At 42.1% G+C, this 18827-nt stretch overlaps 1 protein-coding gene across 1 annotated transcript in view; it reads left to right on the top strand.

Moving 5' to 3' along the window:
* The first annotated feature begins 5316 nt into the window (after positions 1-5316).
* The window catches only part of MAPK8IP3 (mitogen-activated protein kinase 8 interacting protein 3), a 36492-nt gene continuing 22981 nt past the window's right edge, over positions 5317-18827 (top strand). The window contains 3 exon segments of the mRNA XM_009585936.1: positions 5317-5548; positions 8245-8373; positions 11003-11122. Of these exon segments, the coding sequence (XP_009584231.1) occupies positions 5317-5548; positions 8245-8373; positions 11003-11122 (481 nt within the window).

Below are 18827 nucleotides of genomic sequence, written 5' to 3'. Positions count from 1 at the left end.
CTGTCAATAGCATCCCACGTTTTCATTAAGATGGAGACCAATCTGTGTCCGTAACCCTTTGCAGCCTCTCCCTGCTGTGCGTCTGCTCCTTTGGTACCTGTGCTGTGGGTGGGAGGACATTCTTTTGCACATCTGGCATATGGTGCCTGAGGGATTTGACACAGCTCCTCAAGCTTCTTGTCTCAGTGATAATCTCCTTTACTTGGCTGGCCCCAAGTTGAAAGGAATGTGTGGAGAGGCAGTTAGGGATTTAGGGAAGATAAATCTTTTACTTTTTTACAGCTTATTTGGGAGAGGAAATGGTGGAACTTGTCCCCTTTCTCCCCTTTGATAAGAGCCATGCTTTTGCACCTCAGCTGGGACGAGGCATTGGATTGCGCTTGCTCTCCAGTGTTTGTCCTTTTTGACTGGTCACTGTTCTGGCCTTCCTATCTTCAGTAAAAAGGGCTCCTAATCCTTCCTGGATGCCCAAGTCTTGCACTGTGCTTAAAGGTCTTCAGTTCCTCATATATCTAGTCATTGCTCTAGACTTGCATTGTCTACCTTCAATACACTTGTCACCTTCAATGCACTGCCTTCTGCACTGGGGCTTGCCAAAAACCTCACAGCATTGCAACTGCGCTGAAGCAGCTGCCATGGTTCTGCCTGTTGCTTGTGGTGCTCTGCTCTGCCATTCAGAGACTGGTCTGAGCTGAAAGACCCAGATGTTGTACTCTTAGCTGACAGGTCACTGCAATTGTTTACAGTTTAGACTACACATGGTGACCCACATTTCCCATGAGCTGTACCAGTAGACTTCTCAAAGTCTTTGTGTTCAGGATCCCACCAAATTCCTCTCTTTGAATGATGTTCCACAAATGCCCGGTGACAGGCCTGAGAGCCAGTGGTGCATCTACCCAGCACAGCTTACAGTAAGTCCACCAGTATCTCACAGAGCTTCTGGTCTGCTTTAAAAGTGCCTGAGAGAGTTTACTTTCTCTCTGCCTGGAATTTGTAGAACATCAGGTGTTTTATATGTCACATCTAAGGACTGGTGTCCTTTTGAGAAGTTGTAAATAACTAATCTTGTAAAATACATCGAGGCAGTAAAGGCAAAGAGGAGGAAAAAAAAACCAAAGAAAGAAAAAGCCCAACTTGTTGTTGTACCCATTCTGCATGTCTCCAGATTACATTAATGGTACTTTGGCCTGAGGGACACTGCAGGAGTGGCCTCCATGATGCATAGCACAAGAAATTTAGACAAATTCAAAATTTATGCAGAAAACAAAGCAGCAACTTCCCTTTTTTAACACTACCTTTGTAAAGTAGCCAGGCCTAGCACAGCACAAACCTTAGCACTTCATCAGCCCTCTGCAATCATGGAAGTTGGAAATCCAAAAGCAAGATCTTTGGATAGGATGGAGACTGTTCTTGGAACGCAGCCTTTTTTTAGTGTTAGAGGCACAGAAGTCTGGGAAGTGTAGCAACTTGCAGAATGCCAGTTGGGTCCTACAGTCATTTCTGGAGAGTTTTGCCTGGAATTAGGGAATGGTAATGCCACAGGGCAAAAACGTAATTAAGGATGGTGGAAATGAAGATAGAGCATGAATACGTTTCTTCAGACTAGTGCTGTGCCAACACAACACTGCTGCAAGGACGCAGACAGCAACCAAAATGAACAGAGACCACTTCTGGTTCTGGAACCAGTTTATTCCTTGGGATCTCCAGGCAGTGCTGCACACTATGGTGTGAACATGCCCTTGAGCTCTCTACCGATCAGGCGTGTGCGGCAGGGGTTAGTTTTTAGAGAAGAGCTGGGAGGATGTTGGGGTTAGATCCATCTTCCACAGACTTGCTAAGGCGTAATTCTTCAAGCGGTACCATTACAGAATTTCTGAAAGAAGTTGAGTGGATCTCACTTATAACCCAGCGTCTGCATTGCAGGAGAGTGCAACAGGAACCCAGATAAATTGGAAGCTTTGATGTCCAAGTTCAGATAATGGAGGGTTACTGAACTGGATCTCTTAGTGATTTGGTGGTGGTGGTGTCAGGCAAAAAAATTCATTTCTGGTTACAAGAAAGCTTTGTGCAGAAGTAGTAGTGTGCTACTCCAAATGTATCTGATGGGTAGTGCTGGGATTTGTGTTGGTGCTCATTAGGGAAACTCAGAAGTGGGATGCCAGCTTTAAGGAGGTTAGCGGGTAGGGTGGAGTTAGAGAGCTTGGGCTGTGGAAGACTTGGATGGGGTAGCATGTTACGGAGGATTTCTTAAGAGTATGGAGCAAACCTATGAATAGTTAAAGGTAATCACAAGATTGACTGATTTACTAGATTTGCAGTTTGGAATGGAGATTTTCCTCCTGCAAGCTTCTTGCACGCTCTCTGTCTGGAATGCTATTTCTTAAGTATTTTGCATGACTGAAATCTCAGCAGTACTGCTCATGCACTCCTTGCCTGTTCTTCAGCAGCTCTGATATTTCACTGACATCAACTGCACACACACGACTCACCTTCCCAGTATGTATATCCTGACTTTTCTGACTAGTTTTCCTTCTTAAAGTGGCCATACTGTAGTTATATTTTAAGTGTCCTTGTGTACTTATTATTACTATTTTCTGTTTTAGCTGCTGTCATTATATTTTATTTTTACATTCAGTTGTACATTTATTTTATATAATGTTTTGGAGATGAAAGTCCTTAACATTTTTGTTTTTATGTACTATGCTTTCAGTGTTATAACCATACAATTGTGGCTTCTCATGGTGACATATGACTGCTATGAATGTTGGGCCTTTGCAATGCATTTTGGAGGTCACTACTACACATTTGATGTTTAGGAGGTTGACAGGTATGGCTGTAGGTAAGTGGTGGTTGTGGAGAGTATTCTTTGGGTGAGCTATGGGTTATGGAGAATGCCTCCTACGCTGTAGAGGAGAGCCATACACTTAGTGGAATACTTAGCATTAACGAAGCGCTTGGGACAATAGAAGGAAGATACCAGCAAAGATCAGTAGAGGTTCTGGACTGAGAAGAGAAGCGCCTTAGTAGCATTTACATTTGGGAGGAATTTCTCCAACGCAGGCTGGTACGTTGATAAAGTATTTTTTCTAGGTAAATATAAAACTCAGATGTATAACCAAAGAGTAAGTGAAAGACCAGGGTAATTACTCACTGGTGTGTTCTGAGTGAGGGGCAGATTATGTCAATAAACAAGAAGTTACAGGATATCTCTGATACAAATATTGCCCTATAGACACTGGCTTTCTTAATACAGGCTTTCTGAATGACGTCTAGTTCCTAAGAACAAGAAATGACACATGGACCCACCTGGGTGTCTCTTTTACAGTGCTAAGATGCTCATGGGCTTTGGTTATGCTTATAGACTTACAGTGGGTACAAGAACATCTCTGAATCCTTTCATGCAACAGAAATGTTGTTTGGGGAAAGAGGTTTTATGGTTGCACTTTACACTTGATACTCTTTGTCCCTTTGTACATTAGAAAGCACAGCAGGCAAACTGGTAGTTGAAATAGTACAAGGCGTACTGGATCATATTTGTTCTCTCACCTGGCTTGATTTTTTTTCTTTACATATTAGGAAAGTAGCTCCTGAAACAGGAAGATGAAACAGAGGTGGGAAGTGTGGTTTTCACATGTAGCAGCCTAAGTGAAAAGTTCCCATCTCAGTCTTAATGCTAAAATCAGCAAATCTGCAGGGAGATTATTTGAATGTCCATGTAGGAATGTGGGTGCTGTTTGGACTGACAATGCAGAAACTATATACAAAATGTTTTTCACGTATTTAATGGTAATGCAGTTTTAAAAAAATCTTAAATTTCCAATATAAATGCACAGATGCAATGTAAAACCTTTGACTTCCACCATGCAATGTACAGCAGGGTATTTTAAGATAGACGTATAGAGGCCAGTCTAATTAAAGGAAGATCTTAATAAGATTCCAGATTTAAAAAAAAAAATACGGCTGCAAAGGGTTAAGTCAACATTTTTTTCAGTTTTCTCTCTCATGCCATTTTGAATTTTTTTGTCATATTGTAAAGTTATAATTAGAACAAGAGACGGAGACTTCCAAATTAGTGAAGTGAAACAGCGTCACAGCTCCAAGGTTGGGAGGCTCAGAGCAGCCTCTGGGCAGAATCAGGATCTTTCTAGTACTTGCACAGGATGGGAGAGACAAGTAGTAAAGATTAAAGCTGGGTCTGGATGTGCAGATGCTAAATGTCACTGCACCCAGTTGCAACTCATTATCACATACAACTCTCAACATTAATTTTGTCATCTCCCTGCAGGCAATAATTAGAGTGGGCTGCCATGAAGAATGGGGAGATTTCATTTGGGTCTGGGAGTGATCACAGGATTGGTCAAGATGTTAGTTGTCTGACTGTGAAGCAGTGTTGTTTTAATTGACAAACAAGGGTCACAGTATAAAATCCTGATAGAGCCTTGAAAGCCTCCCACGTTTTTCAGGAGGTGGTATTACAAGAAATAGGGCTGTAAAGTCTGTAAAACTGCGAGCCATTTGTGCGCATTTCACACTGGGAATCCATCTCCTATGTTAATTTGTCAGCTTCTGATTTTTGAATTCTTGGATCTTGTTGTCCTGTCATTTGGAAGTGGGGAGGTCACACCTGTTTCTACTGTGTTGTCAAGCTGGACCCATGCCTGGCTAGCTTCTGCATAAGGTGGTATGGGGACACAGGTCTCCTGTGCTAGCAAATTCAGACCATCCCAGCTTGGTATCTGCTTTGTTTTTGCTGTTTAGTGTCAAAACCACTTTGCTGTTCTGTCATCCAGGTTGTGTTGATGGCTTACAGTAATGACATCATCCAAGACCTCTAAGAGGCCACTTGAGATCCTTCCCAAGCAATATCCATGTTGCCTTCCAGTCTTGGGAAACACTGGCCTGGCTTACCGCAAGTGCCAAAGCCCTTCAGCTTCCACTATAGTCAGTGTGAGCTGCAGGTGCTTTTCACTTATGAAAGGCCACCTTTCCTGACATGCATGATGAAGAGATCACATACTGATGTGACTTGTGAAGAACAACGTTTAGTAGTAAAGGAGGAAGGATATCAGTCCTTTCACAGGTGGGATTTGTTTGCTGAGTTCAGCATGAGAACTTACTGCTTCATTGTGGTTGCAGTGCCTAGTGTCACCAGCAAGCACTGGACGTGTAGCTGGTACAGCAAGCAAGACTCATTCTCCATAATGCTTTAAGGCAGCCATACACCAACAAATGGGAGATTAATTGAAATGTATAGCTGTGCTTTTCACTTTTTGTTCTTCCCCCACCCTGGAATTGCCATAGTGCCCCCAAGATGAAATGTCCGAATCTGGGCAGTCCTCAGCAGCTGCCACACCGAGCACCACTGGAACCAAGTCCAACACTCCCACGTCATCTGTGCCCTCTGCTGCCGTCACACCCTTGAACGAGAGCATCCAGCCCATCAGCGAATACAGTGGCACAACCAAGAGCAATAAGAGGGCACGAGAAAAGCGGAACAGCCGGAACATGGAAGTCCAGGTCACGCAGGAGATGAGGAATGTCAGCATAGGTATGGAAGCTGGAGCTTGGGTACTTGGTCATTAAAGTAATTGACTTCCCAGTGCTTGTGTCCCTCTGTTACAGGAAGAAGCTGGGAGACTGAGGGGTAATCAGCTTCATACGTACAGAATTTGAGGTAGCCTTACTTAGAAAGATACGTGAGCGAGACAGGGCTAATTGGATGCTAGCAGTTTTCTGGGTAGCAAAGTTTTAAAACGTCAGTGATATGAATAGTTTCACAAACATCCAGGATACAAATAGGTTATTGAGTTCAGTCCCCTGCAGTTGCATTCATCTATGTCATAGAACCTCCTTCATGAACAGTCAAGTCCCATCTTAGTCTAACTGAGCTTTTGGAAAGCTGTTTCTGGACCTCATCAATATGATAGTTAAAAGCTTCCATTTAGTTTTCTCTCCAGATTTATTCATAAGTATTTTATATCCGGTTGTTCATATGCCAAATTAGTCAGGTTAAATAGTTATTTTCCCTTCTGTGTGTTTATCCCACGCCTTGATGTGTTTAAAAATAGCAATTATATCCAGCTGTTTTTCTCAGCTAAATAAGCTGTTTTCTTTTAGTCTATTTCTCATATAAGAAGTCCCCCGAATCTTTGGAATTTACGGTTGCTTTCTCTCCACTTCCTGGGTGCTTTAGTAATTTGAATTAATGATTTCTTGTCAGGAAAGCCCTCATCTAAGCCTTTAGCACCAGGCTGTTTAAATAAAGAACATGGTGTAATAACATGATAAAAGCCCCTTTCTGTGCTTTTTAATATAGCAGTGCCAATGTAGTATCTGAGAAACTCCCAGCCTGTAACGTATTTAGACTTGCAGCAGCCTTCAGAAATGAGAAGTGATCTGTTTTACAGGTCATGAACTTACATACAAAAGGACTGTAAATCTAGCTGAATATCATAAGGAAAGTCTGTGCAGGAGCACAGGGATGAGTATATGTCTCTGACGTTAGCATCTGAACCAGATGATCATCTTTTTTCCTAAGTAATACAGAGGAAATTCCTCTGCTAACATTCACAAGCTGGTTCCTAACAAATTAAGACTATAAAACAACATGTAACATCTTCTGTTGTAGCATTTGAATGAGAATTGTCGTAACTGAGTCCCATTCTGTATTTATATTAGCAGCTGAGGGGGTCCCAGGGTCACAGATGTCAATCTGCCAGAAACTAGTGTAGTTCTCCATAAAAGTGTATGGCTTCTGCATAGCTAACTGTTAAATTGTGATCTGTGTGATGATCCTGGCCAAGGCAAGTCAGTATAAGCATTGGTATCAGAGAAATTGAGCATGGATGTCAGTAGTTCGAATGCCCTGTAAATACTTACCCTTATTTTTACAGTTGCTGCTTTACAAGCTCATTTACCATCAGTAGCTTTCTTGGTTCTACGTCTGCTCTTTCTATATGTTTGCAACTCTGAAGTCATTGTGCATGTGAAAGCTTCTTTCTTCTTGGTGGAAGTATCATATTGTGGAATCTGCTCAAGGCAGATAGTTGTATCTTTCCTATGTGCTCTGCATATTCAACCTTTCAGCTATTTCTCACATGTAATGCAAAATCGGATCTCCATGCTGAGGAGAAACACAGATACTTGAATTTTAATTATGTATTTTATGCATCTATAATTAAAATGTCTGTCAGTGATGCAAATGCCTTAGAGCTGAACTACCAAAAAAAGCTACTCAAAGGTATTTGCAGAAAAGCTTCCCAGCCTCTGTTTTGGAAGTTTTCTGTTTTGAGAACCACTGGTGTATGGATGCCTACTTTGGCAACAGATACACATCACGCTTTGTCTTCAAACATGGCATTTGTTGCCAGCTGGTGCACAATGCCAGCCTAAAAGAATAAAATCAACACTCAAGTTGTCATGGGCTTTGTATATTTGGCTACTGAGGCCATTCGGAAAGGTCAAAAATTTCACATCTGACACCATTGAGGGACTAACGTAGTTTACAAATTAGGTCTTTAATCCTTCAAGAATTTCTTGTGTGAACAGACACTGTGTTCATATTGTTTGTTTAGAATAGGTGCAAGTCTGAGCTTTTGAACAGTTTGGTATCCAATAAATGTGACTTGAGGAGGAAGTTCCTTATTCTTTAAATACTGCCTTCAGGCTGTAGATTATATACAGAAACCAGAGTAGATTTCATGTATCAGTTTTTAAGTGAAATTTCACTGTAGTGGGCATCTAAACTAGTTGTAGACTTGAGAATTTGTATTGAAAAATTATTTCTATTAAAACTAAATAGTGCCAATTCACAACTACAGTGATCTCTGTGAAGCTATACAGAAAATCACTGTGTTGTCTTCTGTTTCAGCTAAAGCTGCATGGTAATTGAAGAGTTTTTACTGACAGATAAAAAGTTTATTTGGAATTTATTTTAATGGATGAAGTATTTCTGGTTATCACTTCTTAATGAGGATTCAGGCCAATGACCTTGGAGACCCTCTGGTATGGTGGCAGGGAGGGGATGCTTATGGTCTGCCTGCTCTGGAATTGTGAGGGCACCTTCCCAGCACTGGTGCACTTGTGACTCTAGATGATCAGCCAGTTTCTGTTCCTATTTTAAGACTTTGAACACGACACCATGAAGTTTTGAAACCTTGATATTCAAAGCTGTAAAAGTCCCATCAAGGAACACCATTGTGTGAAAGTCCTGATCCTATAGATCGTATGTATTGTCTTACCTAGGAATGGGGAGCAGTGATGAGTGGTCTGATGTTCAGGACATTATAGACTCTACTCCAGAGCTGGATATGTGTCAAGACCCCCGCCTGGAACGCACTGGTAACAGGTATTGATTGTGACTTTTCACTGTGTGTTCTTTCGCTTGGTTTTATGAGGAACGAGGAATGGATGATGTGGCTCACACTGAGTTCAAGATGCAGCTGTGTGAGAAAGTCCATATATTCTGCCTAGTGCGAATATGAGGGGTCCTGACCTGACCTTTGAGTTCTCCAGAGAAGGCAAATGTCTGCTGGTTATCTGCAGAAGGATCTGTCCAGCTGACCCAGAACTGGGCTTGTTTGCCATGCTGGATGAGGGAGGACAGAGAGACGGAGCAACAAAAGGTCTGACAGGCAAAGGGGACATGGGCTTAAGCTGTCAGGAAGAGGGAAAAGATGCATTTGTCTAGTAAGAGATGAGTTCTGAATTAAGTTTTAAAACCTCAAGCTTTTTTCAGTTTTAATTTTTTCAAGTATTTGAAGAGCAGGAGCACAGCTGATCCATGAGGAGGGACAAGCAGGAGTAACCCCAGCGATCCCAGTCCTGCAGGTTCTGAGCAGAGAGGGCAAAGCACTGATAACGAGCTCCATCAGCAGCTCCAGACAAGGCAAGGGGATGAATTAGGTTCCGGTGCTACCCCTGAGCAGCAGGAGGCAGGGCTGAAGACAGGTACACCTATAGTGTAGCTCACAGAAGGACTGGAGGCGCAGGCCTGAGGTTAAAGGGAGCTCTTGGACCAGTGGGTGGGTGTGGGTCCCAGGTGAGTCTGGTCAGAGCAGTTTTGACCCAGCAGTGCACTCGGGAGCTCGACAGAGTCCTCTGAATTAGCAGACTTTTACTGAACTATTCTGCTGCTCCGGTTCCTATCCATCACCTGTTTTGTGCTAATAGGAGGCTTCCTAAAGGCTGTTAATTTTGGCACCATATTTCTGTGAGGCTTATGTTAGTCTAGAATTATTGGTCTAGGTACCTTAATTCATTTTTACTAAGGTCTGGTGGTTAATTTTACAGGATTAATTAATTTTTACCCTCATCCAGTGGGTAATTTGGCACAACACCAGCAAAAATAACCCCTAGCTCTTACAGGGATGCAGAAGATACCCTGACAAAGTTAAGGCAAGATTTTTTCACAGTCCAAATCTGGACTGGATTCCCCCTGCTGAGCACCCTCATCGAGAAGGGTTTGAGCAGCAATAAAAGATGCATTTCTCAACTGTGAAACCACATACAGTTAAGCTCTCCTTAGAATATGTAGGATGCATGGACAATTTTTAGGGTCAGATGCAGGAGGAATCTAGGTAGCCGAAACAGCTCTGTGTGGGGAAGACAAAAGTGACTGATGAGATCGGATTGAAAATTGGTCAAACCCAAGGAAAAGAAGGGAACGGAGAGGGTTGCTACACTGGGAGCTCTTCAGGCAGTGATCTCTGATCCAGGTAGTGAGATTGAAAGCTACAGGAGACACAAGCTAACTCTGGAGCTGCTGAATAGTGTGCTTGCTGCTTTAAACGCAGAATGCTTTTGAGATATATACAGCTTCTGAAAGTTGAGTGCTGAAGAGGTAGGTTCAAGCTGAACTGGGTCTTCAGGTCAGACGCTGAGTGCTGGTTACTTCTTGTCACTTGTGCTGTGCATTAGACTGCATGAACTGATTAATTCTGGTGCAGTCATGGCACCCATCTGTAACTCCTCAGTGCTCTCAGATGTCTGGGAAGCTATAATTTTTCTGTAATTGAAAAAAACCACTATTTTTTTTCCTTTTCTCTGCAATATGCTGTAACTTCAATATCAGAGACAGCTACTGCACCTCATTTATAACCTCCAGGCTTTGTCACCGAGACTTGATTTATCTAAGAATGAAGCCACACAACTTGAGGTGATCTCCAGTGGTACTGACCTTTCTGTTAGACTGCTGGAAAAATTGCACAGACTCTTCGTGCTGGCTGATTGCCCTCACACAAGGCAGGGCACTTAAAGGTGTTTATACCCACATTAAGACCATTTTTTGAGTAGGCAGTGACAATCCCAGAGGTTGCCTCACCGTCACCTCCTGTAACAGCTATTTTCTGTTTTAACCATGAGACTGTCAAGAAATGCAAGAAGATTCGTGATGGTACCAAAGACACTAAGAGGTGGAAATGTGCTCCCATATGATATGATTTGAAAACGTTAACTTTGGTTTGCCTTTAATGAAATACATTTTGCTGACATGTGAAGAAGCATTTCGGCACATGGGCTGACCCGAAGAAGAAACTAACCCTTCAGGCTCATTTCACTTACTAGTTGGTGAAGAAAAAAGACCATCGCTGTTTTCAGCATTTGAGTCCTTATCTGCTCTTACTGCTAAGGTTGCTATCTAAATTGATAGGAGTGTGGGAATCTTTGCAGACTCTGAAAAGTCAGAGCTGAGAGCTTCTGCGAGTTGAAATTTTTCTATCAAATATTGAATAGTCTTTAGCTATTGTGATTTAAAAGGAAGTCAGCTGGGCGAGCTTTGCGGTTGTGCATGATGGGTACTTGTACTTCATATGGGAAATAAAACATGCTTTTTTCTTTACTCAGTACGTTCCCTGAATCAGCCCATGGTGAGCAGGTGGAATGTGCTCTCAGGGTTTTCATCACAATGGTCTGGGATGCTCAGTATTTCAGAGAGAAATGTTCTAGCTTAAATGTTGCCAAGTAACAAGAGTCCATGGTTTGTTTTTTTTTCTTCCAACAACAGCCCAAACACAGGGGATTGTGAACAAAGCGTTTGGCATCAACACAGACTCTCTGTATCATGAACTTTCCACAGCGGGGTCCGAGGTTATCGGAGATGTTGATGAAGGAGCAGATCTGCTAGGTAAAAACTTGCTTAGAACTATTCTGTTTTCTCTGGTACAATGACAACTATATTAAGCTTCTAGAAGCACTTAAATTGTCTTTTTTTTTTTTTCAGAACTGTGATGTTTAGCTTTTTAAAAAATGGCATGGAAATTGAGACATTATGTGGCTGAAATATGTGCCTGCAGTACAGTAATGCTTACTTAGAAAATAACTTAAACTGTTGGGTAACTTTTATTTGGGTTGTCTTCATGTGCATAAGTTGTTTTTCTATAGGAAACACACAAACAGTTCGAAGACAAAATCTGTTCCTTCTGCTTCCTCCCCCAAATTTCCCCCCCCTCCCAGTAATTTTACACACTAGGAATTTCACTTGGAATAGAGAGTTTGTTTGAAATTTGCAAGAAAGTAACTCCTTTTTTTAAGTTTTTGAAGTTTAAATGATAAGGAAATACTATGGTCTGTATTGCATTTTTTACACTTTTAGAGTCAGTCTAAGAGATGTAGTAATTCACTTTTTAGGCTGATTTTGAAGGAGCTTGTAATACCTGAAGTCTGGTTATATTCCGTATTCCTGACTAGGACTTTGAAGCAGTCAGAGAAGCAGCTTTGCCTCAGGTAGCAGTCTGAGCCCTTGCCATACTTTTTGGTGTTGGACTCTTGAGTATCTAGACCTTAATTCATGAGAGAATTTAAGCATGTTCTTAAGTCCTGCTGGCTGTTTTCCTGAATCAGGACAATATGAGTGGTCTTTGAATACTCGGACAATACGGGCAGCTGACAAAGTTTATAACTGTGTAGCTCACTTGCCATTTTACTGCTTGATTTAAGGAGAGATGAGGACTCCAACAATATGCCTTTTATGCATTTAGTAGCAAGAGATCTGATCTGAAAGTGTACATTTCCTTTGTGGTGATTACTGATGTAAGAGCTGCTTATGGATAATCTTTTAAGTTTGGTTCTGTATATATGTCCAGAACAGGATGAGCTGAATCATGGCACAGATCTGCAGCAGCTCACCTTTGTGGAAGTTAAATGAGGAAGATACTTGTATCACCTTTGAATATGAGTCTTGTATCAGGACCCTCTAAAAGGGTATGTTTCTGCAGAGAGGATAGATTTTACCCTACTACTGAAGACTTAACCATGAAGACGTGGACTGAAGACTGGAAAGGAGGTCAATGCAATACTTCTTGCTTTATCAAAGACAAAAATCTGTGAAATTCTTACTGTTATAGGCAATAGTGTCACTGGAATGTAAGAACACGTTTCAGATTATCATCAAAATGCTTGCAATACCTTTTTGACATGGATAGGTTTTTTATTTTGTAGAAGCATGGTGCTAGCCCTGCAACATGCAAGAGAGCTCTCGTGCACGGATTGACAACCATTGCCTGAAGTGTTAAAACTTCTATTGTTTCAGCTCCAACTCACAATTGCTGGAAGAAAAAAATCTACGGAAGAGTCAAGATGAAAGCACAGGCTTTCTTTCCTGCAGTTGGAGCCAACGTGTGCAGATATTTATAAAATTAAGAACTTAGAAGGAGAAGCAAGATTTCCAGGTTTGAGAATCACCTGGATGTTAGCAGTCATTGCAGAAGGGCTGGGACTTCTGCTTAAAGTGAAGATGACAATAGGAACTACATGTGACAGTTAAAGTTTCATCTACCTGCTGTGGAATGAATTTTGGTTAGCTAGCTCCCATACATTATTGGGAACTCTCTTCCCAGCAGAATCAAAGCATTAAAAACACGGACAATCTTGCCATTGCCCATCTATTTTATCTTGGTCCTCAGGTTCTTCCCTATCTAGGAGAGTGTATGGTTGATTATATGGTTATCTTCCACTAATCACTGTGCCAACTGCTGCTTTCCTTCTCTCCCCAAAATGGCTGGGGCATCAGGGATTGTCAGCTTCTAAGAGTTATTATTCAGGAAAATTATTTGCTTGGTGCACGAACTGCTTCAGACAACCTGTTTCCCACTTCTGGAAGCCTGCCTTCTGGGAATCCACTTTCTCTTTGGATTACCCTGTAGTCTGACCCAGTGATCAGTGGGAAATGCAAACTGTTGCTTTGAAAGAGCCAAAGATCTTAGTTGCCCAAATCTTGCAAGGTTGGTCACCACGGTTTCAGTTAAAGTCAAAGGTGTTTCACCTCTTCCAGTAATAAGGCTGCCCAAAGACCAGCGATTGCTTTTGAGTTGTGAGACATCTGTTGTTTGGCAGTTACCACTTGTAATAAAAATGTACAGAAACTTTGTTGAACAGTGCCCATGTAAGTGTGGCTTATGAAGAGTACATTTCTGTGCTGGGACAATTTTCTGGTTTGAGCAGAGCAGCAAAACCCTTGCAGGTGATTGCACGGCAGGCTAGCAGAATAGGAAGGCTTCTCCTAGTTCCTTTTCAAACCTGGGAGATGGGCTGTGATAAAATCAGGTAGTTCTGTGAGTTTCCTGTGAGAAATGTTAATCTAATTAATCCTTTTGTTGAGTTCTGGCTACTGACTCTGTCCACATAAAAGTGTTCTTTAAAATGAACACAGATGTTACCAGGATTGTACAAAGGGAGGAAGGCAGAGAGAGATCTTAGAGGTCATGTCTCTGACCAAGAAATGAGATCAGTACTTTTTTTTTTTCCGGGGCTTTGCACAATAGAAGGCACTAAGAAAGTCTGGTAAAGGTGGAAGCAAAAGGGTAGATCTTGGTACTGACAAATCTGTCAACATTATTCAAAATTTTGCCTTTTTTGTTAGATAAATTGTTCTCTCTTCCTGCTGTACCTTTGAATCTGAAGAGCCACAGAGGAAATTGTGCTTTATGGACATGATGTAAGAAACAAGAGCCACTAGCCGAAAGAGTTCTCTCTCACTATGGGTCGTATTTGGAGCTCACTCGTCTCTGTAAATCAGAAGAATTAATGAAGTTTACCCCACCTAAGTGAAATCTGAATATTTCCTCTAGTCTCTCTCAAAACTTGGCAATCAGTCTTCAAAGCATATTCTCTCCTTTTGGACTCAGTTTCTTAAAGAAAAAGAAATCTCATTAAAGAGTACTTTAAAATAGAAGGATCTTAGAGAAATTAGCTTTGAGCAGTAGCTGGCAGGCAAGTCTGTTTCTTGAATGGAAAATCTCACTCGTTCCTTCTGGATATCTGCAAAGCGGCCAACATCTCTTGGTACAAAATTGGCACTCTTTATTGCAATTTTTGAATATAAAATAATAAATAAAATATGTGGGTTCCCCCCCTGCCTCTAATACTGCCTTACATACATGAGTTTGTATAGGAAGTGTTCTGGAGAAAAATGTAGAATGAGAACAATTATTTACTAGTGGTAATTGTAGACCAAATTCCCTCCTTTCTCACTACAGCCTTAGGAACTCTAGTTGGCTGTTTTCCTGCGTATTCACTTGTTAATCGCAGGTTCTTACCTCCCAGTCCTGGGAAGGCTCCCCGTTCTCCCATCTCCTCCTTCCTGCTCTTACTATCGCAAGAGTTTCTGGACGCGAAGGAGCACTAGCAGTTTGGTTGTGCGCTATGGGCAGGTCCTTCCTTTCAGTTTTAGGATGCCCAACTGTTTGCTTTGGAGATTAAATCCTCCCTTCAAATAATGGGTTTTGTGATGAAGACAGAAATTCAGCCATATTAGCGGTAAGTTTATGTATAGTTTTTTGTACAGAAGTTGAAATGGGATTATCAAACTGAGTCCCAGCACTGCACTGTAAAAAAGAAAAAAAAAAAGTTTTTAAATGCAACTAATTGTCTTTTGCAAGCTGAAGTATCATTGAAGAGCACATTTATTATCAGAAGATCTAGGGGAGGGGAAATGAGAAGGTAGTGGGAACTAGCTGTTCTGCATTTAGTGGTACATGACTAAATAAAGCAAAAATAAAGAGAAAATAAAGGTTTATCCAGTCCAGGAAGATGCGATTGCCTGAGATTCATGCCTGGAAAAGTGGGGGTAGCTGAGGCATGTGGTTGCAGTTATACCACGGGTTACCTTCCCTTGATTTTTTTTATGTCCTGTATGTAGAGTCATGCCATCTACAGTCATGGCAGGTCGTGTCCTTACTATTTCATGCCTTTTGACATTGAAATGGCTGAATCATTGTTAATTTTTTTTTTGAACAAAATTTTTATTTTGTTGGTTTCAGTCACTGATTGATCCTTTTTTCACTTCCTTTTTTCCCTTGTCTCTCTGTGCTTCGCTGGACATGGCCCATAGGGGAGTTCTCAGGTGTGTATCTCCTCTGCTCAGTTTCCTTTCTTGTTTCTTTTTTCCTTGTTGAGGTCGAATGACGTGGTATACACGTGTGATACTCCCCTGCTCTTGTCCAAACACGGTTGGCTTTGCGGACTTCTCCCTCCTTCACCTCGCTTGGTTGCCTTGCACTGGTGGGTCCCTGGGCAGCAGGACATCCCCGCTCTGTGCTCACACGCCTGCTGCGTTTCAATAAGCTTTTCTTGTGTGGCTTTCTGCAGGTTTGCTCCACTGTGTTACACTGGCCTGTCACTCAAGGTCTTGGGGCTCAAAGTGGTTTTTTTTTCCTGTCAGGACGGGTGCTGTGCTTGGAGCAGAGCTCGGGTGGGCACAGGACTGAGTTAGGTTCCCACTCTCCTCTCAGCGAACCATGCATACTGGCCCTCTTCTGGAATAGCTGTAGTGACATTAAAGACACTTTCTTGACGGATTAGAGTGGCAAAGCCTCTGTCTTTTGTTGAAGCTTTGTCTTTTTGGCAGGAGTTTAAGTGATAGCTCTGTCTTCTGTTTTGGTGAAGGAGACTCACTGCCTTAGGGCCACGCTCTGTCGTCAGAAGCTTTGCACCTTTCCATAAAACGCACTTGGGCCCTGATGCAATTTCAGATGAAGTCAAGGGGATCTCTCTGGATTTCAGGACAAACTGGATGAAGTTTTCCCTATAGTAAAGGGGCAGGTGACTTACGCAGCGTGATGGTGTAATGCTGTGCGGCGATGAGCTCTGTCATGTTCCTTCGCCCGGCACCTCTTGGTGTTGGCTCTGTGAGGTTACAAAAGAAAGGGATGGCATCATCCTTTCTTTTAGTTCAAACTGTTTTTACTGTAAGTCACTTTTTCGTGGTCCTTTCACAGAAAACCTCCCGCTGAAGCTGAGTTGGAGTTTGTCGCAGTGCGGAGGTGGTTTGGGCCTATGCAAAAAGGCCAGATGAGAGCTTTGATATCCACCCCCCCTTTTGTGTCTCCTCCTGCCCCTGTCCTTCGTTCACCCTATTCATAATGTCTGTTGAACTACCTTTGTTGGGGGGATGGGAAACCCAAAAACGTGTAGTCCAGGGGAAACAATGAAGACGGGAGAAACAGATGAGCTCATCTCGAGCTTGTCCTGACATCTTGGGTGTAAATCCCTGTTAGGCCAGGCTGCAGCAGGACAAGGTGCAGATTAGTTACTACTGAGCGTCACATATACTGGCACCACACACAGATGTACACATGCTGATGAGCTGCTCTGTTTGCTATTTACAGACTGGTATTTAATGGCTGCTTTTTTTCTCTTCCTTTCTTCCCCTTTGTCCCCATCTCTTTCTGTTCCCTTTCTCGTATGGGATGGCTCTCATAGTACGGGATGATTTCTTTGGTAAGGCGAAGGCCTTTTTTCTTTTTTTTTTTTTCCTTTCTTTCTTTTTTTTTTTTAAACGTGGATTTTTTTCTGAATTTCTTCCATTCACTCAACATCCCTCCATATGTCTTGCATTCCCTTGGTTTGTTTTTTTGTGATGGTGGTATCACCTCTCCAAGAAGCAGGACACAGCTGGTCGGTAGTGGTGGTTTGGGGATTCTCCTCTGTTTCGTGTAGTTGATTATCCACTTTGATGCTTCACACTATTTGCCTGGCTATGGGTGGTGGACAGTGTAGGATGGGCTCTGTTAGACAGGGCTCTGTCCAGACCTCTCTTCCCTTTGCTCCACGCCACAAAGGGGTAAAGAGATCTCCTTTTAGTCACTCCACAGTGTTTTTTTTCCCAAGAGCAGGGCTCTCCCCTTACAGCCTGGATAAGGTTATCTCATAGTGTCAATTCTATAGCTCTGGGATGGCTTCATCCATTTCGTTATTGCAAGACTAGCCCTTCAGACCTCTCGCTGGTTAAAGCATTGGGCTGTGTCTGTGTCACACACAAATAAGGTAGAAGCTGTGGTGAGGATACTGATGGTTGGGATGCTGTATGGCTTTTAGTTGTGGCATGATAGCTCACCCTCTTCACCAGAGTTCCTTTATCTCCCAAAAACAGCTGTAGAGAGGGATAGATGACTCAAGAATGGGAAGGAAAAAGATTCAGTCCAAAAAAACTGGGGATGAACTCCTTCCCTTGATGTCCCTCAGCACCTGCAACGTCCATGTGCCATTTTAAGGTCTTACTGGCTAAATATTTGTTTGATCATTTGTAGAATCACTGAAAAGGAACAAGAAACCTTTATCTCCCAAAAACAGCTGTAGAGAGGGATAGATGACTCAAGAATGGGAAGGAAAAAGATTCAGTCCAAAAAAACTGGGGATGAACTCCTTCCCTTGATGTCCCTCAGCACCTGCAACGTCCATGTGCCATTTTAAGGTCTTACTGGCTAAATATTTGTTTGATCATTTGTAGAATCACTGAAAAGGAACAAGAAAATAACTTAATAAACAGCTGACTTCTTGGTCTTCCGATTCAACATGTGGCATGCCACAAAAGAAAGGGCTATAGGTCATTCACCTTACCAAACCAAAAATATACTTCAGTTTACACTGCAGATAGTGTCTCTCACTTTTTTGCTATTTGCAATATTCTTTGACACAGCATCCAAAGAACGCATTGCCTGAAACATCAAAGTGATTAATTATCTGTCTACTAAAGTTTCAAAAGTTATTTGAAAATGCTGCTTCTTACTCATTCTTGCTGGGAATTTGCTTTTGCCATCATAAATTCATGCCATTTAACTGTGGGAAGAGGATCTGTATGTTGGAGTGTTGTGATGTGTTCTCACTTCTTGTATGCTACCATGTTTCTCTAACTTCCATTTACTTCAAGTTTGTGTTGTTTTTATTTTATTGCAAATATTAATTAATCAGCAAATAACAGATCATGAAAACTGTTGATGTCTTTGCTGTAAAGGAAGAGGTAGGACAGAGGAGCACTTCTGCACAAACACTGATGGTTGTGAGACTTCTTCATGCTCTGGGACCTGTGGTGAGAAATGAGCTGCAACCCTCAGTACTGTCCCCCGACAGGGAGAGGTCTTTCCCTTTAGCTCTCAGGTGGCCTCTATTCCCCACTGTAAGATAGAAGTTGACGCTGGGAGCCAGCAAGTCCCTGGCAACAGGAAACAATCCAGATGTGCTTTTGGTCCCTAAATTCCTTTCTGTTTGGTTTTATGAAATACTGAATTTGACCTTCACTCTTAGCCACAGATTTTTCAAAGTGCTTGCAACCCAATCTGCATATTGCAGTCGTCGTACGTTGATGCCCATGTGCAAGTGCAGCGTGTCTGATGTAGATGAGAGAGGGTCTTAAGTGATGGGACTGAGACTTCAGATTTTAAACATCCGTGAGAAAACTGTTAAAGATAGATGGAGCAATGGACAATCTAAAGTCCTGTTAAAATTGCTTTGGTGGAAGGCTGATAATGGGAAGCCTTTCATGTGCATGAAGGTGGTCACAACCATGATCCCAAATCTGTACTGAGAAACAGAAAATTTGTCTTATACTAAGAAAG

The sequence above is a fragment of the Fulmarus glacialis genome, unplaced genomic scaffold, assembly GCF_000690835.1.
Source record: "Fulmarus glacialis isolate BGI_N327 unplaced genomic scaffold, ASM69083v1 scaffold10799, whole genome shotgun sequence".
In the NCBI taxonomy this organism is placed as follows: Eukaryota; Metazoa; Chordata; class Aves; order Procellariiformes; family Procellariidae; genus Fulmarus; species Fulmarus glacialis.
This window is presented reverse-complemented; position numbering and strand designations above follow the sequence as displayed.